This window comes from Phyllobates terribilis, unplaced genomic scaffold, assembly GCF_046119375.1.
Source record: "Phyllobates terribilis strain yellow unplaced genomic scaffold, ASM4611937v1 Scaffold_4__5_contigs__length_816908805, whole genome shotgun sequence".
NCBI classification, from domain to species: Eukaryota; Metazoa; Chordata; class Amphibia; order Anura; family Dendrobatidae; genus Phyllobates; species Phyllobates terribilis.
In genome coordinates this window covers 215,741,696-215,767,574 of record NW_027362764.1, presented here as the reverse complement: position 1 = coordinate 215,767,574, position 25,879 = coordinate 215,741,696, and the positions used below count along the sequence as shown (strand labels likewise).

Sequence of the window (25,879 nt, the reverse complement as noted above, 5' to 3'; positions counted from 1 at the left end):
GCTCGGAATATCAGAGTACGTGGAGAATCCGCTAAGTTTGCCTCCCGTTTCATGGGTCCATTCAGAATTTTAGCCCAGGTAAATCCCGTAGTGTACCGGCTACAGTTGCCACGACACATGAGGATTCACGACGCGTTTCATGTGTCACTTCTTAAGCCGGTTCGCCTGTCAAAATTCTCGGAACCCCAACCTGCTCCTGACATCAGGGGGGATGATTTTGAGGTGCATGCGATTGTGGGGTCCAAGATGTTCCATGAGAAAAAACATTACCTCGTACACTGGAGGGGCCACGGATCTGAGGATCGTTCCTGGGAACCCGTGGACCACATTCACTCTCCCCTTCTCATTGAAGAATATGAGCGTCAAGTGGTGGGGGAGATAATGTTAGGCGCCGGGCGGTTGCTGGATTTGAAATGGGTTCAGAATCATCAGTGGATTCAGTGGTCTCCCATTCAGGTCCAGCCAGGGCTGATGTTGCACAGCATCGCCGTCAGTCCCAACGCCTAGCTAGTGCACGAGATGTGCAAGTGGTAGCTTGGGGGTTTGTGCCTAGCTCTATGAAGTATAGGTTGCGGAGGGAGTCAGGGCTCTGGCAGCCTAAGTCCAAGATGCGTTGAACTAAGCATGCCCGTGACATGGCGGACCGTGATTGGTGGTTCAGGAACCAGCTGATCCGGTGACCTGGCACCGCCTGATTGGTCATGGGTGATGTCACCAATGGTGCAACAGTGGGGCAGGGCTTAGTTTTTAAAAGGCTCGCCCACAAACATGGTGGCGTGCTCAGATCATTTGAGCTGGTTGTTTGTGGTGTGCACGCTTACCTCTGGAGCTCCTCGAAGAGCCATATTGAGCGGGTCGGCTCAGTCCGGTAGCACGCCGGCTGAGTGCTCTAATACCCGGCTGGAATCACACCCGCACACTAGCGCCAACTCCGATAGCGTAGCGCCTGTATCGAAGACAGGGCTATTGCTTATTCCCCGGTCGCACGTCTACCTGCGGTTCTTGGAGATTGTGCAAACCGTCTTACCCTTCCGCGTGCAGTAACACGAAGGGCTTAGGTAGTTTGTAGGTGCGTCGCCGGACGCTCATCCTCCGTGCTGTTAACGGAGATAGAGCGTACCGCTTTGCCCGGTTCTGTGTGCTGTTAACACGGACGGGTTCTCATTTTAGTTGGTTACTTCCCTTTCCACCCGGGAGGTGTTCGGCAGCAGTCCACTAGGCTGCATCGCGGACCCAGGTGTCGGTTGCGTTCCTATTTAATAAAACTGTTTGCAACCGTCCCCCTAACAGTATCTGAGCGCCAGGGTCTTGCCGAACATCAGCAGCTGCAGCGCTATATCCAGCAACTAGAGTCCAGACTTAGATCTCTGGAACAAGCTGTCCCGGTTGCTGATACCACTGCAGTGGCTACTCAGGCGACTTCTCTAGCAGCCAATATGATTAACTCGGCTGCGACCACTGCAAGTGCTCCATTACCCCGCTTTGCCCTTCCGGAAAAATTTTCTGGGGACAGTAAATTTTGCTAGGGTTTTATTAATTTATGCTCCATACACTTGGAGATGATGGAGGCACGATTTCCCTCCGAAAGAGCCAAAGTGGGTTACATCATCTCGTTGCTCTCCCACAGGGCTCTGGAGTGGGCTACTCCACTGTGGGAGTGGAATGACCCTGTCGTGGCTAATGCAGGTCTTTTCCTTAAGACCTTAAAAAGTGTTTTCCTGGGGCCTCAGGTTACGCATGATACGGCTCTCAAGCTTCTTGCGTTGAGCCAGGGTTCGGGCACCGCCAGTCACTATGCCATCCAGTTCAGAACCTTTGCGGCTGAGCTGGATTGGGCTGAGCGGTCGCTGATCCCGGTGTTTTGGAGGGGGCTGGCAGGGCATATTAAAGATGCACTAGCTACCAGGGAGATCCCAACCTATCTGGAAGAGTTAATTACACTTGCTAACCGAATAGATCTGCATCATGCAGAACGCAAGCTAGAGCTGGAGGGTTCCAGACTTCGGTTTCGGTTGGCACCTGCTTTCTCTAGGCCCATCTCCAAACCCACGGTTCCCAACCCAGAGCCTGAGGCTATGGACATATCCCGGACTAAGTCTAAGCCCCCTCGTTCCCAACCTGCACATCCCTTGGAGTACCCCGTTAATAAGGTTTCCAAGCAGTTGGGAAACGAGGGTGTCTAACCACCGTTGGAGGAGGTGTGTTAGATTCAGGGGTTTCGTCCTCCAGATTACTGTATGAGGTGACATTGTCCTTCGGAGACACCATGATTACTGCCAAGGCGTGGGTGGATTCTGGAGCCGATGGCAATTTCTTGTCATCTACATTGGCCCAGAGGCATGCCATTCCTCTGGAGTTACTGCCAAGGGCAATGAACATCAGGGTGGTCAACGGATCTCTGCTGGACACGCAAATCACTCACCAGTCAGCCCCCCTCACCATGTCGTTTCCTCAGGGTCACCGGGAGGTTATATCCTTCTTTATTATCCCCAGGGGATTAGATGAGGTGCTATTGGGTCTGCCATGGCTAGGTCGCCATTCTCCACATATTAATTGGAATACAGGGAAGATTTCTTCCTGGGGTAAGGATTGTGTGCCCCAATGCATGGTCACAGCTGCTCGGGGGGTAGTCTCAGAACCGTCTCCTGACTTGTCCGCTCTACCTGAGCAATATCGAAGTTTTGCGGACGTCTTTTCCAAAAAGGCTGCTGAGACTCTTCCTCCTCACCGACAGTATGACTGCCCTATTGATTTGGTTCCTGGTGCGGAGCCTCCTCGCGGTAGGGTTTACCCCCTGTCTGTACCTGAGACCCAGGCCATGTCTGACTACATCAAAGAGAACTTGGCTAGGGGGTTTATCAGAAAATCAGTCTCTCCTGCGGGAGCGGGGTTTTTCTTCGTTCAGAAGAAAGAGGGTGATTTACGTCCCTGCATAGATTATAGAGGACTAAATGCTATCACCATCAAGAATAAATACCCTCTACCCCTGATTTCTGAACTATTTGACAGGTTGCGAGGGGCTAACATATTCACTAAATTGGACCTACGAGGGGCGTATAATCTTGTGCGAATCTGTGAAGGTGACGAGTGGAAAACTGCCTTTAATACTCGTGATGGTTATTATGAGTATCTCGTTATGCCCTTCGGATTATGCAATGCCCCGGCGGTTTTTCAAGATTTTGTCAATGATATCTTTCAGGATTTGCTGCTATCTTCCGTGGTAGTCTATCTCGATGATATCCTTATTTTTTCCCCGGACCTCTCCACACACAGAGAGGATGTTCGCAGGGTTTTTGAATGTTTGCGAGCAAATTCTTTATATTGTAAGCTGGAGAAGTGTCAGTTTGAACGAGAGTCATTACCGTTCCTGGGCTACATCATATCCAGTAAGGGATTGGCTATGGATCCACAAAAATTGGTAGCGGTACAGAACTGGCAGGAGCCTCATTCTCTTAAAGTGGTACAACGCTTTATGGGCTTCATTAATTATTACCGGCAGTTCATACCACATTTTTCCACACAGGTGGCTCCTCTGGCCGCTTTAACCTGGAAGAGTGCCAATCCCAAGATTTGGTCTAAGGAGACATCCGAGGCATTCCGGGAGATTAAATCCTATTTCTCTAAAGCTCCCATTCTCCATTGCCCGGATGTGAATAAGCCATTCTTTCTGGAGGTCAATGCCTCCTCGGTCGGAACAGGAGCGGTTCTCTCTCAAAAGAATGAGCAGGGTCGGACAAGGCCATGTTTTTTCTTCTCCAAGACCTTCTCTCCAGCAGAGAAAAATTATACGATTGGTGACAAAGAATTACTGGCTATTAAGATTGCTTTTTCGGAATGGAGGCACCTCTTGGAGGTTGCTAAACATCCTTTCGTGGTATATTCCGATCATAAAAACCTTTCGTACCTACAGACGGCGCAGTGTCTTAACCCGAGGCAGGCCAGGTGGTCTCTTTTCTTTTCCCGGTTCAATTTTTCCATTCATTTTTTAAAAGGGGAGAAGAATCCTCGGGCGGATGCATTGTCCCGGTCTATGGATACGGCTGAGGACGAGGACGAGCCCCGGCTTATTGTTCCCCAGAATGTATGCGGACGGTGGCTCCAGTGTCCCTAAACCAGGTTCCTCCCGGGAGGACGTTCGTTCCTCCTAATTTACAGAATGAAGTACTGTCTTGGGCACATACCTCTAAGATCGGAGGTCATTTTGGGGTCAGACATACCACGGAGCTTCTCCAACGGTAGTATTAGTGGCCTCGGTTGTCCCAAGACGTTAAGGAATATGTCCAAGCATGTGTCTCCTGTGCGAGAAATAAACCGTCCCGTCAGAGGCCAGCTGGTCTTCTTCATCCGTTACCCGTGGCGGATAGACCTTGGGAGCTGGTAGGGATGGACTTTATTGTTGAGTTACCTAAGTCCCGGGGAAACACGATAATATGGGTGGTGTCTGACCATTTCTCTAAGATGGTTCACCTGGTTCCTCTGTCCAGGGTTCCTTCTTCCCGGGTTCTGGCATCACTGTTCATTCATCACGTTTTCTGTCTCCATGGAATGCCTGATAGAATTGTCTGTGACCGGGGTCCACAGTTTTCCTCCCGGTTCTGGAGAGAGTTGTGCAACTTGCTCTCCATTGAACTGAATCTCTCTACTGCCTATCACCTGGAGACTAATGGCCTGGTGGAACGCACTAACCAGACGCTTGCGACATACTTGCGCCAGTTCGTTTCGGCCAACCAGAATGACTGGTCGATATTGCTACCCTGGGCTGAGTTTGCCCTGAACAACGCAGTGGCGGATTCCACAGGTCAGACTCCGTTCCTCCTAAATAATGGGCAACATCCGCGAGTCCCGGTCCCTATGCCGGTTTCCTCTGTGGAACCTGGGGTCAGAGATTGGGCTCTGGAGGCTCGGGAGGTTTGGGATCGTACCCAGGAGGCTATATTGGCTTCCAAGAATCGGATGAGAGAGTCGGCTGACACTCATCGCCGTCCGGCCCCCGTATTCTCGCCGGGCGACAAAGTGTGGCTCACAGCTCGGAATATCAGAGTACGTGGAGAATCCGCTAAGTTTGCCCCCCGTTTCTTATGTCCATTCAGAATTTTAGCCCAGGTAAATCCCGTAGTGTACCGGCTACAGTTGCCACGACACATGAGGATTCACGACACGTTTCATGTGTCACTTCTTAAGCCGGTTCGCCTGTCAAAATTCTCGGAACCCCAACCTGCTCCTGACATCAGGGGGGATGATTTTGAGGTGCAGGCGATTGTGGGGTCCAAGATGGTCCATGGGAAAAAACATTACCTCGTACACTGGAGGGGCCACGGATCTGAGGATCGTTCATGGGAACCCGTGGACCATATTCACTCTCCCCTTCTCATTGAAGAATATGAGCGTCAAGTGGTGGGGGAGATAAAGTTAGGCGCCGGGCGGTTGCTGGATCTGAAAGGGGTTCAGAATCATCAGTGGATTCAGTGGTCTCCCATTCAGGTCCAGCCAGGGCTGATGTTGCACAGCATCGCCGTCAGTCCCAACGTCTAGCTAGTGCACGAGATGTGCAAGTGGTAGCTTGGGGGTTTGTGCCTAGCTCTATTAAGTATAGGTTGCGGTGGGAGTCAGGGCTCCGGCAGCCTAAGTCCAAGATGCGTTGCACTAAGCATGCCCGTGACATGGCGGACCGTGATTGGTGGTTCAGGAACCAGCTGATCCGGTGACCTGGCACCGCCTGATTGGTCACGGGTGACGTCACCAATGGTGCAACAGTGGGGCAGGGCTTAGTTTTTAAAAGGCCCGCCCACAAACATGGTGGCGCGCTCAGATCATTTGAGCTGGTTGTTTGTGGTGTGCACGCTTACCTCTGGAGCTCCTCGAAGAGCCATATTGAGCGGGTCGGCTCAGTCCGGTAGCACGCCGGCTGAGTGCTCTAATACCCGGCTGGAATCACACCCGCACACTAGCGCCAACTCCTATAGCGTAGCGCCTGTATCGAAGACAGGGCTACTGCTTGTCCCCCGGTCACACATCTCCCTGCAGTTCTTGGAGATTGTGTGAACCGTTGTACTAGCGCCAACTCCCATAGCGTAGCGCCTGTATTGAAGACAGGGCTATTGCTTCTTCCCCGGTCGCACGTCTCCCTGCGGTTCTTGGAGATTGTGCGAACCGTCTTACTCTTCCATGTGCAGTAACACGAAGGGCTTAGGTAGTTTGTAGGTGCGTCACCGGACGCTCATCCTCCGTGCAGTTAACGGAGATAGAGCGTACCGCTTTACCCGGTTCTGTGTGCTGTTGACACGGACGGGTTCTCATTTTAGTTGGTTACTTCCCTTTCCACCCGGGAGGTGTTCGCCAGCAGTCCACCAGGCTGCATCGCGGACCCGGGGTCGGTTGCGTTCCTATTTAATAAAACTGTTTGCAACCGTCCCCCTAACAGTTCCACCCCGTACATATTTATCACCGATCCTATGAAATGTTACTTCACAGACTACTCCTTTAATCCAACAAGGCTGTTTTCTATATCTATCCAAAAACTGGGATACATTGAAGTGCCAATCAAAGATTGTGTATAACTGGCAGAATTTTACCAGCATGCTCAAATAGTTCTCCATCTAAATTAGGTTTCGAATGTGCTTGAGATGGAGAATGATGAAACGTGACTTCTGCCAACTGTCTAATTCTCTCTCTGCTGTCGGCACAGTGCCAGTCATAGATGAGTTATACTCTGGCACAATATTTGCTAGACTCACTCTGTCTAACAACCACCAACTTTTCAAAAAGGGTTGTCAGGCAGCACATAGTCAGAAAAAAAGTCTGATTTGCATCTTAAATTTTCAGATCATGGTAAAATTTCTACAAGTGCCAGATAAAGTTGGAGAGGCTTAAAAAATGCCATTTTTTCCATCTTTTTCAGCTTTATTGATGCATTAGGAATATGATAATGGAAATTTTAAGGTACCTAATTTAAGGTACCTAACTGTGTAAACCTATATAATTAATGAATTTTACAAGTAAAGATTTAGGGGAAAAGTTTTTTGCTTGTGAATCCCCAATAGATGGACTTTAAGTTACTCTCAACTGCAAGTATAAGTGTATTTGCAAGACGACTAATGAGAAGGAAAAGGGAGGTTAACAGGCCTCAATTGTACCACTATTTCATAATTTCAATTTAATTTGGAAATATGGTATTAATGATTTTCAATGGTATGTAGAGGCTATATTAAAATAAAACGGTAAACGCAAGTCTATATTGAGGCAAAATAGGAAAATAAGATAACCAAATATGCCTAATTATAACTATTGAAATTCTCAATGCAGCAGACAACAAGCTATAATTTCAGTTAGCATTTATTGTAAGTAAAGTGGAATATGTGTTCACAAACCTGAGGTCCCGGTAGACCTTGCTGACCTTGCGGCCCAGGTGGTCCAGGCAAACCCTTTGGTCCCTGAAATACATATGCACAGTGTTAAACCAAAACAGATGTGTAAATGCAAGTGTTAACATATTATAAAGCAAAGAATAGTTTGTGTTAAACAAAAACTGAAAATTAAAAAGTCTTTTATTAAAAAAAACATAGGCACATATTCTATAAGACAGACATATGAAAATGCTTTCATCCACTGTCATTCATCTAATAAATCACATCATATTAAAAATCATTACCTACAATTAGAGGTGAATGGATTTATCCTCTGCGAATTGAGTTTGAATCAAATTTCTTGAATATTGCAGGTCTTCTTACCACAAAAGCCCAATCATGTTCTGATAGAAGGTTATGAGCCACATTTTATATACAGAAATCACAGAAGCCCCCTGTGAGTCCATGCACTCCTCTGAAGTAGTAATGCCCTGAATGCCCTCTTATAAAGTAATAATACAAGTATTAAAAAGTAATAAGGCCCAAATGAAACTTTATAAAGTAACAATGGTCTGAGAATCACCTATAAAGTAATAGTGCCTCATCAGTGCCCCTTTAAAAAGTTAAAAAGTAAAAGTAATAATCCAAGTGCCCATTATGGAGTAAAATTGTTCTGAGTGCATTTTAAAAGGAAATAATGCATACTGAATGCCTCTTCACAACTATTAGGGCCCCCTGTTGACACCAACACAATTGAGAGTGGTACTTGCCCAAGCATACAGCCAGGAGCCACACATCAGGGGTCTGTGAGCTACATGTATCTGACGAGCCATTGGTTGGGGACCTCTGCTTTGACAGTAGAGGTTATTAAATATAGGCTGAAAATAATTTTTAAAAAATTATACTCACCTAGGGCCTCACTGGTCCAATTTTTCAATCCCTATCCAGTCCAGTTTTGAGGGTTCTCCCCCTACTGTCTCCCAACATCTTTTGGCCTTTTTGCACTGAATAGTCCTCAAAATGTCACTCTTTTCCTGCCTGTAAGAATCCAGCAAGATGTTGGATTCTAAAAAGCTGGATTCATGAAAAGTAAATTGCCCGAAAATCAGATTCAACTGAACCCACAAATTTTGGAAAACTCAAATTGAATTTGCTAAATTTAGAATTGAGTGGCTGATGTCTACTAATTAATGAAAATGTTTACTATACTTCTAAACTAAAAGACTATAAAACAATAACTTTCAAAATCATACATAGAACGAAAAAAAATGAATAACCTGTACTCCTTGAATTCCACCTTCCCCTGGGTAGCCTGATTCACCGGGAACTCCTCGTTCACCCTAAAGGAGTAAACAAACAAGTTTTGCAACATAAGTAGGATGGTAAGCTTAATCCAACAAACCAAAGACTCAACCTAACTAACTAAACAACTCAATTGCTGTGCAAACCATGATTTATGAGGACGATAGTATGGTTTAGGCATACCTATTGAATATTAATCACAAATTAATTCCATCATTATTTTAATTCTCTCAAGAATATATTTTTTAACACTTTATTTTTTTTAATTTTAACAACTTTCATTTTTAACTATTGCTTTTTTTTTTATTATTTTTATGCGCCTTACTCCATGGTTTCATACAAAAAAATAACATTGTACTTTTTGTGGTAGTTTTTCAGTCAGTTCTTTGAGTCTAGGCCATAGTTGGATTCAGAAGGCATGGGGAATACAAAGGAAAGATTTTAAGTTCTCCTTCTGGCTGCATCCACTTTGGGATTTGGCTCAGAAATGGCTGAAAAACTGCCACAAAAATTGTGCTCTTTTTCCTGTGTGTGAAACCACCCACTTTTATTATTATACTTTATTGTAAGTTTAGAATGTACTGTGAATATATTGATAGTGATAATGCTCCAAGTTTTCTTAATTTACAGATTTCCTTGAATGACAATAACAGGAATACGCATTACAGTAAGATATGTTTCCTTTAAAATTCTGTCATATACAGTATGTCCTACTCAGCATGGAATGGTTAATCTGTATGGAAAGGCTCCAACTTTCCTATTTTTAAGTCAGAACATGACCTGGCGTTTGACCAGGCAATAGTAAGACGGGCCAATCCTTTGTTAATTTCCATCATTAGGACTAAGGTGCAGAAAGTATACAAAAAAGAGTCTCTGTCTTTGTGTCTGTGGCAGAGCTCTGCTTCCATATGTACAAGGGACCAGTGAGTAATTTACTGGGCAAATTGACATTGCATTGAATCAGATACCACATAGAGTAGCCCTGGTAGTTAGGAACGTCTGTATTTGAGTGCTCAACTATGCAGATTTATTACATTTAGTCCTTTGTTTTTGTGCACTGATGGTCTCTACATTGTGATAGTGCATGTGAATCTCTGCACTCTCCAAATTTAAAGGGTATTTATGACCAGAAAATATTGCTTTATTTATGTTGCAATTGTTGCTATATTATCATAAAAAAGGATACCCAAAATGTTTTTTTTGAAGATTTCTTCCTTTTTTTATGCTGATATGCACCGGCCCAGATGCTCACTTGGTCCACTTCCTGCTTCAATTTAATTGCCCCCGTGTAAAGTGCTGTGTGATATCAGGCTGCATGCATGCACTGTCTCAATCATGGCAAGTCTGCTGTGAAAGTGCAAGACCTGCCTCAGATACTAAGCAGGCACCATAATAAAATAAACTTCAAGCTCTGTACATGCGTCCGATTTTTGGTTGGTGCATATACCAAAGAAGTGATCTGGTTTGTTGGGAGCATTGTCTCAATGGTCACAATTAGTGTTGAGCGAATTTGTTCAGTATTTCAAATTCGTGTTCGGGGATCCGATTTGTTTGCGCAAAAAAATCAGCTCGGCCCATGAACATCCCTGATTTGCCACACTGTTACGCAGATGTCATCTGTGGCAAATCAGGGATGTTCATGGGCCGAGACGATTTTTTTGCCCGAACAAGTCGGAACCCCAAGCACGAATTTTAAATGCCGAACAAATTCGCTCAACACTAATTGTGACCATTGAGACGATGCTCCCAACAAACCAGATCACTTCTTTGGTATATGCACCAACCAAAAATCGGACGCATGTACAGAGCTTGAAGTTTATTTTATTATGGAGCCTGCTTAGTATCTGAGGCAGGTCTTGCACTTTCACAGCAAGATTCTCCTCGATGTACTCAGACATGGGCTGGGTCTCAGCCAGCGGCAAGGGGTAGATACGCCCGCGGAGAGGTGAAGCGCCAGGTACCAGGTCGATGGGGCAATCATACGGCCTATGAGGTGGTAGTGTCTCGGCCTCCTTCTTGTCGAAGACGTCCGCATAGGACCAGTAGGGTGCCGGCAGACCGGGTAGATTAGCCGGAGTAGACGGAGGTCGAGCCGGGCGAACCGGAACCTGGCGGGTCTCATGGCAATCCTGCCCCCAACGGAGCACCTCACCGGATCGCCAATTCAGAACGGGTTCATGTTTCTGTAGCCAGGGTAGACCTAGCAAAAGGGAGTGAGAGAGTCCGGATAGCACATGGAAGGAGATCCTCTCCGAATGCAGCATTCCCACCTGAAGGGTTACAGGTTCTGTGATGAGCAAGATGGTCACCGGAAGGAGTCTTCCATCCATGGAAGCGACTGCCAATGGTTCGACCAGATGTTTGGTTGGAATCTGATACTTCTCCACAAGGGACTGAGAAATGAGATTCCCAGTGGCTCCGGAATCCAGGTGGGCGGTTCCAAAGAAGCGGGTCTCTCCACAGGAAATAGAAACGGATAGAGTCAAGGAAGGAGAGGATTTACTCTGGCCTAGGACAACCTCTCTGAGCGGTCCTAGACACTGGAGTTTCCCGGCTTCACCGGACAAGAACGGATCAGATGCGTCTTACTACCACAGTAGAAACAGCTCCCCTCGGCTCGGCGCATTTCTTGGCGAGACTTGACCATCTTAGTCTGGTCAATCTGCATGGGTTCGGGCGAGCATGCCCAGGGAGTTGCTGGTTGGGAGGCAGGTTTCTGGAAAACAGGAGCGAGATGAGGAAAGTTTCTCTCCCGGGTAGTCTCCTTAACTCGTTCCAAGAAACGGAAGTCAATCCGGGTAGTTAGTGACACCAGGTCGTTCAGGGTGGAAGGAATGTCCCAGCCGGCTAGCTCGTCCTTGATCCGTCCAGAAAGACCCTCCCAGAAGGTGGACACCAGGGCTTCATTGTTCCAGGCAAGCTCAGATGCGAGGGTACGGAACTGTATGGCACACTTGCCCACGGTGAGACTCCCTTGGCAGAGACGGAGCAGTGAGGAGGCAGTAGAAGTCCTTTGTCCGGGCTCATCGAAGACCTTCCGGAAGGCAGAGAGGAAAGCCGGAAGATCGGACACCAGGGGATCCCCTCTCTCTCATAGAGGGTTTAGCCAAGCCAATGCTTCCCCGGTGAGGTGAGACATGATGAACGCCACCTTGGCCTGGTCGGAGGGAAACTGATGTGCCAGGAGTTCAAAGTGCAGCATGCACTGGTTCAGAAATCCCCGACATAAAATGGGGTCTCCACCAAAACGAGGAGGCGCAGAGAGCTGGGGTCCAGAGCTGGATGCCATGGCACTAGTAGGCTGAGCCGCCTCCGGAGCGGATGATGCTCGGCTTGAGACGGACACAGATGGGGTGGGCAGTGTGTCCAGGTGGGAGTTGACAGACCGCAGGTAGGTCAGGATGGTTTGATGTTGGGATCTCTGACGAGAAACCTCCAGGTACAGGTCAGCAACTGAAGGAGCCTGGGAGCCACCGGGTTCCATGCCCTGTGCAAACTGTTACGGATCCGGGTGGTGGAACCTCTGTGCTGCGGTGCAAGGAGGGGCCAGAGGGGCATGACTAGTATCAACTCGGCCCGACCAAGGTCGCACGGCGGCTCAGTCGACTCCGTGAACCAGGGAAGAACCGAGCAGAGGGACCAGGTGCCACTCTGGGACCGACCTTGTGTGAGAGCAGGTGACTCCCACAGGTCAGAAGGAAGGTACAGTGAATGAGCTTCGGCAGGCAGGCTGACGGGTGGTCCGGGTAGACAAGCAGGCTGATTAGGCAGATAGTCAGGCGAGTGTTCCGGGTAGGCAAGCTGGCGGGCACAACAGGTAGCTGGCAGGTGCTTCCATGTAAGCAGGCAGGCGGGCACAACAGATAGCTGGCAGGTGCTTCCAGGTAAGCAGGCTGGTGGGCACGGCAGGTAACAGGCAGGTGCTTCCAGGTAATGCAGGTTGGCGGGCACGGCAAGTAACAGGCAGGTGCTTCCAGGTAAAGCAGGCTGGCGGGCACGGCAGGTAACAGGCAGGTGCTTCCAGGTAAAGCAGGTGGGCAGAGCCCATAGACAGACTGGCGGACAGGACTGCAGACAGACTCTCAGGCTGGATAGTAGACAGACTGGCGGACTGGACTGTAGAACAGGCTGGCGGACAGGACTGACTTTCAGAGGACCTGAGGGCTGAAGAAAAGTAAGTAACACAAAGTAACAACCTTGCACGGGCACCTCCATATTGGAGGAGGTGCCTTTTATAGGGAAAGCCCTCCGGCCATTGGCCGGGGACTTTTTTGGATGGCGCGCGTGGCCCCTTTAAGAGGGAGGGAGCGCGTGCCCTAAGCACAGAGCCAGGGAAGCTATGTGCACCAGCAACATCTGCAGGGAGGCTGGAAGACGCTGGAGCAGGACCGCAGCCGTAAGGGGGAGGGTGTCTCTGCCTGGCTGGGGGCAGAGACACCGATGCTAGATTAGCACTTCTACAGAGAACAATTTTTCACTGAATATAGTCAAGTTACTTATTCAATTTTATTTCTAAAACATATTCCTTAATCTCCATTAAATGGTTAAAACTATTATCAGTGTTACTTTTAGGCATCAGGCTGTTTCTGGATTCGAAATGGGTCCAGAACCTTCTGTGGTCTCCCATTCCAGTCCAACTGGGGCTGCTGCTGCTCAGCATCATTGTCAGCCCCAACGCCTAGCTGGTCCACGAGATGTACAGATTGTCTCTCAGGTATTTGTGCCTAGCAATGTTAAGCATAGGCTGCGGAGGGAGACAGGGCTGTTGGAGCCTATGTCCAGGATTCTCGGCACTGAGCATGTCCGTGACCTGGCGGACCATGATGGGTGGTTCGGCAACCACCTGATGCGGTGACCTGGCACCGCCTGATTGGTCGCGGGTGACGCCACCAATAATGCGAAGGTGGGCAGGGCTTAGTCTTTAAAAGACCCGCCCACAAACATGGCGGCGCGCTCAGATCATTGAGCAGTGATTCTGATGTGTGGATGACTGTGTTCCACGTAGTTTCCATAGGCAGGCTAGTGGAAATAGGCAGGTAGCTCCGTCTTGCAGTCTGGCTCTGCCAAAGTGGTCGCCTAACACCCCGAGCAGCCTGCAGACGTCCTGTCCACGGCTATCGCCTGTCAGCCACGTGGAGTAATACCCTTCAGTCCGGTAGCACGCCGGCTGGAGGCACGTGTACCCGTCGGCGTAGTCACACACGCATCCTAGCGCCGCCAGTGTAGTCCCTGTGTAGTTAACAGGGCTACAGCTACTTCCCCGGTCGCGCATCTCCCGTGCAGTTAACGGAGATAGAGCGAAAAGCTATACCCGTTCATGTGTGCAGTAACACTGAAGGGTTTATCATTTAAGTTGGTTGCTTTCTTTTCCACCCGGAAAGTGTTCGGCAGCAGTCCACCAGACTGCATCGTGGACCCCGGGGTCGGTTGTGTTCCATTATAATAAAGTTGTGTGCAACCGCCCTACTAACAGTTACGGTATTACCAGGAAACAACAACAGATCATTGGTGTACAGCAAGATATTGTCCTCTCTTAGGCTGGCCATATGCATTAGATGGCTGTTGGCCGAACGATGTTTCGACAGATCGTTCAATCGTTCATCTGATAGCCATCTCAGCCAACTCTCCCATACACAGGAGAACTTGCTCATGCAAGGGCTCCTGTATTCTCTAAGAGAAAGTCGACAACTGACTTATTGGCCAGCTGCTTATCTCAGGCAGAACAATGCGATCAGCAGTCCGAACATGCGCGATCATCATCTTTCCGGACCCTCAGTTGGCCTGTGCCCCAGACACATTACAAAGATTGACACGGCACTTCTGAATGGGGTGGTGCATAAGTAGGATCCAAATCTATCAGCAGTGTGTAAGATAACTTGGAACTCTTTTGGTGTGATAAACAGGCAAGCAATTTTATTCGTAGGAATATCCAGACAAAAATTAGAGACGTTTCGGTCAAATCTTGACCTTCATCGGTCAGCTGAATTACGCATCAATTGACATTGAAAGATCAGTCCAGGAGGAGAAAGAAGCAAAAGATGCAAATTATTCTTATAAGATGGGCATATGTATTAATTTTTAAGTAATACATACAGTATTGTGAGGCAGTGACCGGGATCGTATACGAGGGACGTTATATATCGCCCAGAATGTGTACAGACACCTATTAAAGCCATTGGAGTGCATTGCAGTCACAAACTCACCTGCGGCTGCAATGCAGGAATGAAGGTGAGCATTGACTTGGTCAGGCTATCTGGCTAAGGCAGATTAGTAAAACCCGGCAGGGCCTTCATTTCTTGGGGGAGGCTACAGGAAGGCAGTGGGGTGGCTTCCTCCCTCCAACCCGGTTTTCTAGTGGCTCTTGCCACAGGTCCTTTAAAAACTCTGCACTAAGGATTAGGGTTGATCAATGTTGGGACCTGCTAGGAGGATAGCAGGAAAACTTGGCAGGACTGTGTATAGCTGAACCCACACGTGGGAAGGCTCTGCACCCGTCAGGCTCTGTGCGGCCCGGCGCGGCCATTGCCCACGGCAACCTTTGTGTATGGATTTTCTGTTAACCTGGCTGCGAACCGGAGGACTTTCTGTTAATCCGTGAGTTGCTGAAATAAAAGCTGTTTATGTTGGACTTGCTTGGGTCACTGCCTCAGTTACTGCACGGTGTGAACTCCGCCTCCTTACAGCATCTATAACTCAATTTACTTTTACAAGCACAAAACCAGTACTTAGAGCTCTAAAATGATGATAATGACAGCCATTATGATCTGTTCATATGCCACCAGTCTCAAAAATATCACTGATTAATCAATATTTTTTCATAGATGCTGGTAAGAGTGCCCAATTATTACAGACTATCTAGGATTTTAGGACAATTGGCAATCCTGATATGGAGATGCCACAGTCCAACCAACAAAGCACATTTTCTCCAGCATCACTCTAAATGTTGCCAGTACACATTATATATTTCATAAGTCATTGACTGCAATTTGATATAAACCTTAAACACAGAACAGTCTCATCCAAATTCAGGCCCACTGAGCCCTTTCTGTAGTGTGGTCTAAGCATAAGTATATATGTGTCCTTTCATTTCTTCTCTTTGCGATGGACCTCTTAATAGTAAGTAAAGGGTTTGTACACTACTCAAACAACCCCTTCTGAATCCCTATACTCATCTCCAGTGCTGGTACCACCATTCCAGGGGTATCGGCACTGGCTCTCCCGGGGATCATGTGACATTGCTATGTCATGCAATCCCTGTGGCCAATCAGTGCTGGCTTCGTTTTCTACAAACACAATTGACATCTGGAGGAAGTGAATGCTGTGGTTGCCCTCTCACTTGATTTGTTCAGCGTGGGGAGAGTCAAGCCAATGCTGATTGGCCTCAGGGATCGCAATACATAACAATGGGAAGGCCAGTCCCACCACCACTGGAAAAGCACCAGCACCAGAGGTGAGTATACGTATTATAATTTTACTGGGGGAAAACATAGGAATTCAGAAAGGGTTGTCTGATTAGTGCTTCTTACTGCTGTTTACTGCTCACCTCACACTGTTTTGAGACACAGCAAACATCACCACTCTGAATCCAGGCAGCTTTTTCCTTGTCTCACATCTATCACATTTAATCTGCATAGTAGCTAAAGGTAATAATATTAAATAGGCCACATTATGCCTTCGGCCTTTCCTTTTCTGTCCTGAATAAGGCACAACCCTACTCAGTCAGTTGCAGAAGTCATTTAGAAGTATTCCCCATTGTATTAGGACATTGTTGGCCAGGTAATGCCGTAATGGCGATCTCTGCAGTACATCACCAATCCACATTCTCCAAGCAAGGAAAACTGTATTTTATATGTGTCAAAAAAAAATTCTACACATTTACTCCATTTTTTTGTGAAATTTTTGATTGTTTTTTGTTACATTTTGTTTAGCAACAAGCACACAAACTATGTTTTTCTCGAGGCAACATTTCAAGTTCTATTTTAAATTGTGGCTGCAAACGTACAGTATAAATACAATTTAGAAGGATTTTAACACTTTCTTCTCTTGCCATCTAGCATCTGTTTGAAAAGAGTCAAAATTAATTAGCGATGATATTCCACACATCACCCTTCCTTTCCAGCATTTTGGCTTTAGAGCTCCAGTGGGAGATGTATGTGCCAATCAGCATTACTCTACTTGGCTGCAAATTATTAAAATACAAAGTTTCTTTGAAATTACTTATGTGATGAAAACTTCACAAATTCTCAAACATCAGTCTCATTACGCCAAATAAAGCAATAAAAAAGTTGAATAAATATATGTTTTATGATCACATAAAAAGTCCAATAATTTTGTAATATAATTGTAGTTACAAATATAAAGATTAAAAAGCAGCACTGACATTCTTTATTAGTATATATCTTAGAGTAAATCATTTAGTCTATTAACAGATTATTATAAGTGTTATACCATACTTGCCACCTATGCTCACCTTTAATCCAGGAGGTCCTCTACGGCCTTGTGGACCCTTTGTAGAAAATCATGGAAACTTAATGTCATTAAACGTTTGTGATCATAAAACTTGAGAAATTAAGTGGCTTCATGCATTTTCTGTTTTTCCAGGACTTGATGCACAAAGCCCTGCTACGTTGTTGAACAGTCTTCCCAAACACAAACACTTGATAAGTTATTACACTTTCTAATGGTATTTTTCCTTATTTGGACTCTGCTATGAAATATAAATACAAGTCTGACATCTACATGCAGGAAATCACTTGGGCCAGTGTCTGGTAACTGCATATAAGAAAATATTGTAAAAGATTTTAAAATGTCCAGTAAAATAATTTGCTATCTTATAGGGAAGTCCATTAACCATCAGAGTCCATTAACCAGACTCAAGTAAATATTACTTAGAAATTCTAATGAGCCTCCATGCACTCTCTATGAATACAATTATGCAAAAGGGTAAGTAAGCACAAAGAAATTCAGTAGTGTAAATGAGCACAATGCTGCAGCTAAACTGACCAACAGGGTCCATCAGCTGTCCTGATAAAGGTAGGTATCACCTAAGGTCTTGCACCAAATGCTTTTGACCTTGGGCGGAACAAGGGTTAGGCTGAGTAGACCATCGCTATGTCAACTTGGAGGCCGGTACAATTTATACTCTTTACTTTAAAATCATTAGGATATGCCATCACTTTATCATTATAGGGTACAACCTCCTTCACCACCATGATCTTGAAATAAATCCCTACAGGCTCTACAGTAATGATGGACTGCACCTCAATGGGGAGGGTGCAGCTGTGCTGGTGGAAGAAATGGTCAGGCAGATGCAGGAGATTTTAAACTAAGATCAATGATTGTGCAAAAAGGGGATAGATAGAGCAGAAATAGTGAGGTAGAGTGTAGGGATCAATGAGGATTTAGAGGGGCTAGGCTGTGTAAGGAAAGTAGGGAGGTAAGTAGGAGTTATACATTTGCTAATAGTATGAAATGTCTGCTGGCAAATGCAAGAAGTCTTGCAAACAAAATGAATAAATTGGAAGCTCTTATATCAGCCACGTATTACAATATAGTGGACATTATGGAAACCTGGCTGGACGAAAGCCATGACTGGATGACGAGCATATAGGGTTATACTAAATTCAGAATGGACAGGAAAAAAACAAAAAAGGTGAAGGGATGTGTATTTTTGTTAAATCAAACTTAAGATCTGTGCTCAATAATGACATTGGGAGGCGCTAGGACAATGTAGAGTCAGTATTTTTAACTACACATGGGGATGGCAATAATGGTAAGCTGCTAATTGGAGTTTGCTTTAAGCCTCTTAACATCACTGAATATCTAGAGAATGCTGCAACAAATGTAAAAGGTAACATATAATTATAGGGAGATTTTAACTATCAAGACATTCAATGGGACATATAGTCTTCTGGTTGTGCTAAAAGCTGCAAGTTCTTTTCCACAATTCAAAACAATTATCTCTCTCAGTTGGCAGATGAACCGACCAGTGGAGATAATTTGATGGATCTGATCCAGTCAAATAGACCAGAGACAGTATCAGATGTAAAAGTTCGGGATCATTTGGGCAGCAGCGACCACAATATAGGAAGTTTAAAAGAAACATTCAATAAAACAGTTAAAAGGAGAAAAAACAAAAACATGGAACTTTAGGAAAGCTGAATTCAATAAATTAAGGGAAGAGCTTAATCTTGTAGGCTGAGATCATGTCCCGGTAACTGGGGATACTGAACATAAAGAAAACTTATACCCTCTTATAAGAAATTGCCCAGCAATAAAAAGAAAATATTATACATAAATAGGGCCGTACTAAGTATGATAAGACAAAAACAAAGGGCGTAAAAACCTCAAACGCCGAGAATTCAGAAATAGCACTCCAGGAGTATAAAGATCTCAATAGAAAATGGAAAAAAGAAATCAAGCTGTCAAAGTTATCTACAGAGAAACAAATTGCCAACAAAATTAAAATAAATCTCCAAAAATGTTATAAATTTCTTTAATGACAAAAAAATCTGATGTCATCAGCCCCTTGAAGGATGATCATAGCAATTATAGAGAAAAAAGAGAAGGCTGAGATATTAAACATGAACTTTTCATCAGTGTTCACAAATGAACTGACTGTTCCATGGATCATTCAGCAAGGCAGAAATGAAAGTTCACCAACCACCCAATATAACGAAATGAACACAAGTAGAAGTGCAGCTGCATCTGAGCAAATGAAATGTTGACAAAGCCCCCGGGCCATACAGTATTCATTCATGGATTTTGAGGGAATTGAGCTCAGTAATTCACAGACAGCTGTATCTCATCTTTTTAGGCATTCATGTAATAGGGTTGGAGCCACAAGATTGGGGGTGGCTGACGTGGTACCGATATTTAAGAAAGATAGGAAGGTGGATCCAGGTAAATACGGTCCTGTAAGTCTGACATCAATGGTGTGCATAATTTTTGAGGGCATTATAAGAGATGACCTGCAGAAATATATTGCAGAGAATAATGTAATAACCAGCAACCAGCATGGATTCATGAAAAATAAGTCATGTTTAACCAACATGTTGGGTTTCTATGAGGAGGAAGGGCAAAACTAGATGTTGGTAATATGGCTGATGTGATTTATCTGGACATTGTAATGGCATTTGATACTGTACCACATAACAGCCTTATACTAAAGCTCCAGAAGCAAGGAATAGGAGAAACTATATGCAGATGAGTAAGGAACTGGCTAAAAGACGGGAAACAAAGAGTCGTCATAAATGGAATATTCTCTAAATGGGATAATAGTCAGCAGTGGGGTATCGCAAGGAACTGTACTAGGACCGATTATTTTTAATAATTTTTTAATGTCCTTGTGGATGGGATTGAGTGTATAATATCAGTCTTTGCTGACTACACAAAACTATGAATACTACAACAGAGCCAGAGATATGGTAAATCCCTAGAAACAAGTGTACACTGAAGTCTGAAAATAAATATAGCGCACTTTTTCTTTAGAAAGTCAATATCATACAAAAATATACACATAAAGTGGTGTGAAAAAGTGTTTGCCCCTTTCCTGATTTCTTATTCCTTTGCATGTTTGTCACACTTAAATGTTTCACATCACAAAACAAATTTAAATATTAGACAAAGATAACACAAGTAAACACAAAATGCAGTTTTTAAATGAAGGTCTTTATTATTAAAGGAAAAATAAATCCAAACCTACAGGGCCCTGTGTTACAAAGTGATTGCCCCCCATCCCTCTTAAAACATAAATTAAATGTGGTTTATCACATCTTTTGGAAGCTGAGTTCAATTTCCCTAGCCACACACAGGCCTGATTACTGCCACACCTGTCCCAATCAAGAAATCACTTAAATAGGACCTGCCTGACAAAGTGAAGTAGACCAAAAGATTCTCAAAAATTAGACACCATGCTGTTATCCAAAGAAATTCAGGAACAAATGAGAAATAAAGTAATTGAGATCTATCAGTCTGGAAAAGGTTATAAAGCCATTTCTAAAGCTTTGGGACTCCAGCGAACCACAGTGAGAGACATAATCCACAAATGGCAAAAACATGGAACAGTGGCGAACCTTCCCAGGAGTGGCCGGCCGACCAAAATTACCCCAAGATGGTAGCAACGACTCATACAGAGGCCATAAAAGACCCCACAACAACATCCAAAGAACTGCAGGCCTCACTTGCCACAGTTAAGGTTGGTCCATGACTCCAGCATAAGAAAGAAACTGGGCAAAAATGGCATGCATGGCAGCGTTCCAAGATGAAAACCACTGCTAAGCAAAATGAACATAAAGGCTTGTCTTAGTTTTGCCAGAAAACATCTTGATGATTGCCAAGACTTTTGGGAGAATACTCTGTGGACTGACGAGACAAAAGTTTAACTTTTTGGAAGGTGTATGTCCCATTACATCTGGCATAGAAGTAACACAGCATTTCAGAAAAAGAACATTAAACCAACAGTAAAATTTGGTGGTGGTAGTGTGATGGTCTGGGGCTGTTTTGCTGCTTCATGATATGGAAGACTTGCTGTGGTAAATGGAACCATGAATTCTGCTGTCTACCAAAAAATTCTGAAGGACAATGTCAGGTCATCTGTTCATGACCTCAAGCTGAAGCACACTTGGGTTATGGAGCAGGACAATGATCCAAAACACACAAGCAAATCCACCTCTCAATGGTTTAAGAAAAACAAAATTAAGACTTTGAAGTGGCCTAGTCAAAGTCCAGACCTTAATCTGATTGAGATGCTGTGGCATGACCTTAAAAAGGCAGTTCATGCTTGGAAACCCTCAAATGTGGCTGAATTACAACAATTTTTTGACAGCCCCCCGAAGAAGCTACGCGAAACGTGCGTCGGGGCTCCAGAGTGACTCAGTGGCCTCCACCAGCACCTTATGGGTGAGCTTCTTACTTGACTGATACTTTCTTCTCTTGACTTATTATTTCTCATGTGGCTCCCATTAATGCGTGTATGTGATAGCCTCTTTCATATGGAGGCCCTCTAGCCCTTATATATTCTGACTATAACTTTTAAAGTGTATAAGCCTTTACATAGGTATACCTGTACTATGCAATATATGTGTCTAGAGGGTTGATTTACCTATCTGTGGATCTACCTACACGTGCCGCTCTGTAATTGTGTGTATTCCCACCCCGAGTGACCTTTTTTAATCTTGTTATACGGTTTTATTCTGTCTCTTTAATAAAATTGTTTCATATCTGTATTAATATTTGTTTCATATTTTTTGGGGTTGATTCTCTATATTTTTTGTAGGCTTTATGTATACCTTGAGGAACACCCTGACTACCAATTATGCTAGATAATCATGGGGTTCGGTCCATTTATCTATAGAGTGTTGTAAAAGACTTATTGCCAGTTATCGCAAACGCTTGATTGCAGTTGTTGCTGCTAAGGGTGGCCCAACCAGTTATTAGCTTTAGAAGGCAATCACTTTTTCACACAGGGCCCTGTAGATTTGGATTTCTTTTTCCCTTAATAATAAAGACCTTCATTTAAAAACTGCATTTTGCGTTTACTTTTGTTATCTTTATCTAATATTTAAATTTGTTTTGTGATCTGAAACATTTAAGTGTGACAAACATACAAGCGAATAAGAAATTAGGAAGGGGCAAACACTTTTTCACACCACTGTAAATATAAAATGGTGTCACAAAAAAGGGAATGCGGAAAGAGGCAATAACAATTATAATGAATGGGATACAAGGGTATATACACATATCAACTAGTGTGTACACATACAGTATAGGTCTTTTTAGAAAATCAACAACCACCTAAGTAATCCATAAATAGCATAGTGAAAATGACTGCTTAAATTAGTGGTTAGGATATTACCTATAGTGTGCTTATCTTCAGCCAGAGATTAAAGAACATCACCAGTCTATGACCTTTTTTTCGTGTTCCCTCCTTTGAAGCACCATTTTATTTCTCTGTGTATATTTATGTATGATGTTCACTGTCTAAGAAAGAAGTGTATTTATTATTTGGACTTTAGTGTTCACTTGTTTCTAGGGATTTACCATATCTCTGGCTTTGTTGTAGTATTCTATGTATTGAATTGATGTCCTTTACTTCCTTTTTGCTACAATTGGGGCTGCTATATGTTAATTGCCACAAAATTATGTAGGATGATAAAAACTCAGCTTGACAATGTGATATTACAAAACAATATGGATAAGATGTCTGAATGGGCAAACGAGGTTTAATATTGATAAATGTAGAGTTATGCACCTAGGACAGAGTAATCCTATTGCTGCATATACATTGAATGGAAATATACTACAGAACAGGAGAAGGACTTGGGTATTCTGGTTACAAGTAAGCTGAGAAGCAGTACTCAATGTCAAGCAGCAGCCGCAAAAGCAAACAAGATTTTAGGATTTTACCCCCAACTTATTGTTACTCCTTTATAAATCACTGGTGAGGCCACATCTAGAATATGGGATACAGTTTTGGGTTCCGTATTCTATAAAAGGATATTCAGAAGTTCGATTCATTTCAAAGGTGGGCAACTAGATTATTACTTGGGATGGAACGCCTCTCATATGATGAGAGGTTGGAAACGTTGGGCTTGTTTAGTTTAGAAAAAAAAGATGCCTCAGAGGAGATACGTACAATACAAAGGACTGGAAAATTACTTATTTTTTCTAAAGCCCTCACACAGAACTAGGGACTATTCATTACATTTGGAGGAAAGGCAATTTCAGTAGATAAATGAGAAAGGATTCTTTACAGTTAGAGCAGTCAGATTGGAATTCCCTACCACAAGAGGTAGTAATGGTAGACACTATAACAGCATTAAAAAAGGGGCTAATAGGGCGTTTCTCACAACAAATGGCATTGTGGATCATAGATAATTTAGCGATAGAGAATGTATAACTGGTGAAGAAAGGTTGAACTGTAGACAGTGAAACAATATATAAACAGTTAAAATTTTACTTCTGGGCCATTATCACCAAGTTCCCCTTCAATGCCATCTTTTCCTGGTTCTCCCTGTGAAGAAATTTTAACATTTTAAAAATACATATATACAAGAAATCAAATCTCTATATGTAAACATTTACAGTATATATTTCTGCATGCAGCACAAATTCTGTAATTTACCAGATGTTTAAGGGAGTTCTTCAATATATTTTATTTATTTAATGATTAGGGAAATGTTATGGGGTTCATATACTGTTTTATTATTTTCCACTAGAGGATCTGGCATCCATGATCCATGCAAGCCTCATATAATGGATGACCTTTTCTGTGCTTCCTGATGAACCAGTACCAACAATGGTGAAAAGTGTTGAGGTAGTTTTGAACTGGTAGCTTCTGTATGTGGGGTCCTTCTTTGTACAAGTCATATCCCTGTGTTTTACTGTGTGGTGTTTTCTTCTGTTATTTATAGATTATTTATGTTGAACCAAATACCTCTACACAGTAGTTTACATTAGCACTAACAGCACTCCATATCTGATTGAGCTATTGCACTGATGACACTTTATCATATAGCATTTAAAGTGAACCTTTCAAATGAAAAAATGCTATTAACCAGCAGATATGGGGTTAATCTGCAAGTTAATCGCTTTGTGAACCTGCCTGGCGCCTGCACTTAGACCCACACTGCTGGGAAGAAATTAACTTTATTCCCCTTGGCAGTGTTCCGGTTCCAGTCATAGGGGTGGTGCCGGCGAGAGTTCAGACACCGCTCAGTGCATGGAGAGCGGCAGCTGTAACCGAGCCTCCGGCACTGACTGACAGGATCTTGGCATTAGACCCGGCTGTCAGTCAGGGCCAGGGGCGCTATTACAGCTGTCACTCTCTATACACAGAGTGGTGACTGAACCTGCACCAGCGCCATCTCCGTGACTGAACCCGGAACATTACCGGTAAAAATAAAGTTCATTTCCTCCTGGCGGTGTGGGTCTAAGTGCGGGCACAGTGCAGGTTAGTAACACTATTAACCTGCAGATTAGCCCCATATCTGCAGATTAATAGCAGTTTTCCAGGTGACAGGTTCCCTTTAATCTGTGATTTTCTTGGAATAGTCACTTTACTAGTACACTTCTAAGGATACTATTTCTGTCTCCCTCTTATCAGGAGATCTCACTCATGTAAGGGGTTCATTTGTGAACAGGGCTCCCTAAGGTTTCCTAGGGTAAGTTGATGGTGAGTGGGGGTGCCAATTTGCGCATCTATTTAGAGTGCCAACCTCCATGGTCAGGTAGGGTCATCTATAGGTTACATTGTTTACTGAGAGTATCTTGGTGTGATTCCTTTATCCCTTTGATCCCCTTTCTTTTTTTGCCCTGAACTCATTTAGCTTAGTAGTGGATATCAATTGTGACCACTCTGACCATTTACACTTTGCTGTTTGGGAGCTTTATAGTATTTCTCCTTTTAATTAATAAAGGTTATCTTTTATAGAGGGGGGTGGTTATATTAAACATTTTTATAACCTCCTAATTATTGTTGTTTTTTTTTGTTAAATTACTCACTAGAGGAGCTTGACTTCTGAGTTCAGTATTTTGCACCTGTACGATCTTCACCCTTTTATCATGGGGGCCCGCTGTATCCTGCAGTGCACTAGTAATGTGACCTGATATTGGTAAGTATGGCTGTTATTTTTGTGATGTTTTCTTTGGATGTCCTTTTATATGAATTATTTTTATAAAATCACATTAACTACTTTATTGAAAATACAGTGTAAATACACATAACAGAAGACATATTTGAAGTGAAGCATAAATACAGAATAACGAAAATATCTAAAATTATGACTGCAGTGTAAGTCAGGAGTGGGTGTATGTATCTGGCAGATAATGGCTGCATGTCACAGCCAGAATCTGCCTTTAACAGTCAGAGGCGGAGCTAAGCTCCAACTACGACTATTAGCTTGTTAAATACCACCATATTCTTCACCTATCCGCCGTAATTCCGGTAATCCAGATTGTCCCACAGTGATCTGTTTATTGATAGAACAGCCACATCTGGATATGTGACTGTGCTATCCGGCAGGCGGTGATACATTGATAGGAGCGTCATCGCTTCTGCAGTGTATCACAATAAGCTGTCGTGAGAGAGGTCACAGGAGTTCATCCGCTGATGAACTCCAGTGACCTCACTTACGGCACCAGAACTGCATGAAAAAATTCTCACGCAGTGCTGGTGCCATAAGTGAGTTCACAGGAGTTCATCCGCTGATGAACTCAAGTGACCCCTCTAACGG

The 25,879-nt window shown here is 44.2% G+C and overlaps 1 protein-coding gene across 1 annotated transcript in view; it reads right to left on the bottom strand.

Moving 5' to 3' along the window:
* LOC141265246 (collagen alpha-4(VI) chain-like) overlaps positions 1-25,879 on the bottom strand; it is a 429,350-nt gene that overhangs the window by 140,487 nt on the left and 262,984 nt on the right. Inside the window, exons 23-26 of the mRNA XM_073678073.1 lie at positions 23,605-23,658; positions 17,116-17,151; positions 8,621-8,683; positions 7,368-7,430 (exon numbers count right to left, since the gene is read on the bottom strand). Coding sequence (XP_073534174.1) covers positions 7,368-7,430; positions 8,621-8,683; positions 17,116-17,151; positions 23,605-23,658 — 216 coding nt within the window. The remainder of the gene's footprint in view (positions 1-7,367; positions 7,431-8,620; positions 8,684-17,115; positions 17,152-23,604; positions 23,659-25,879) is intronic.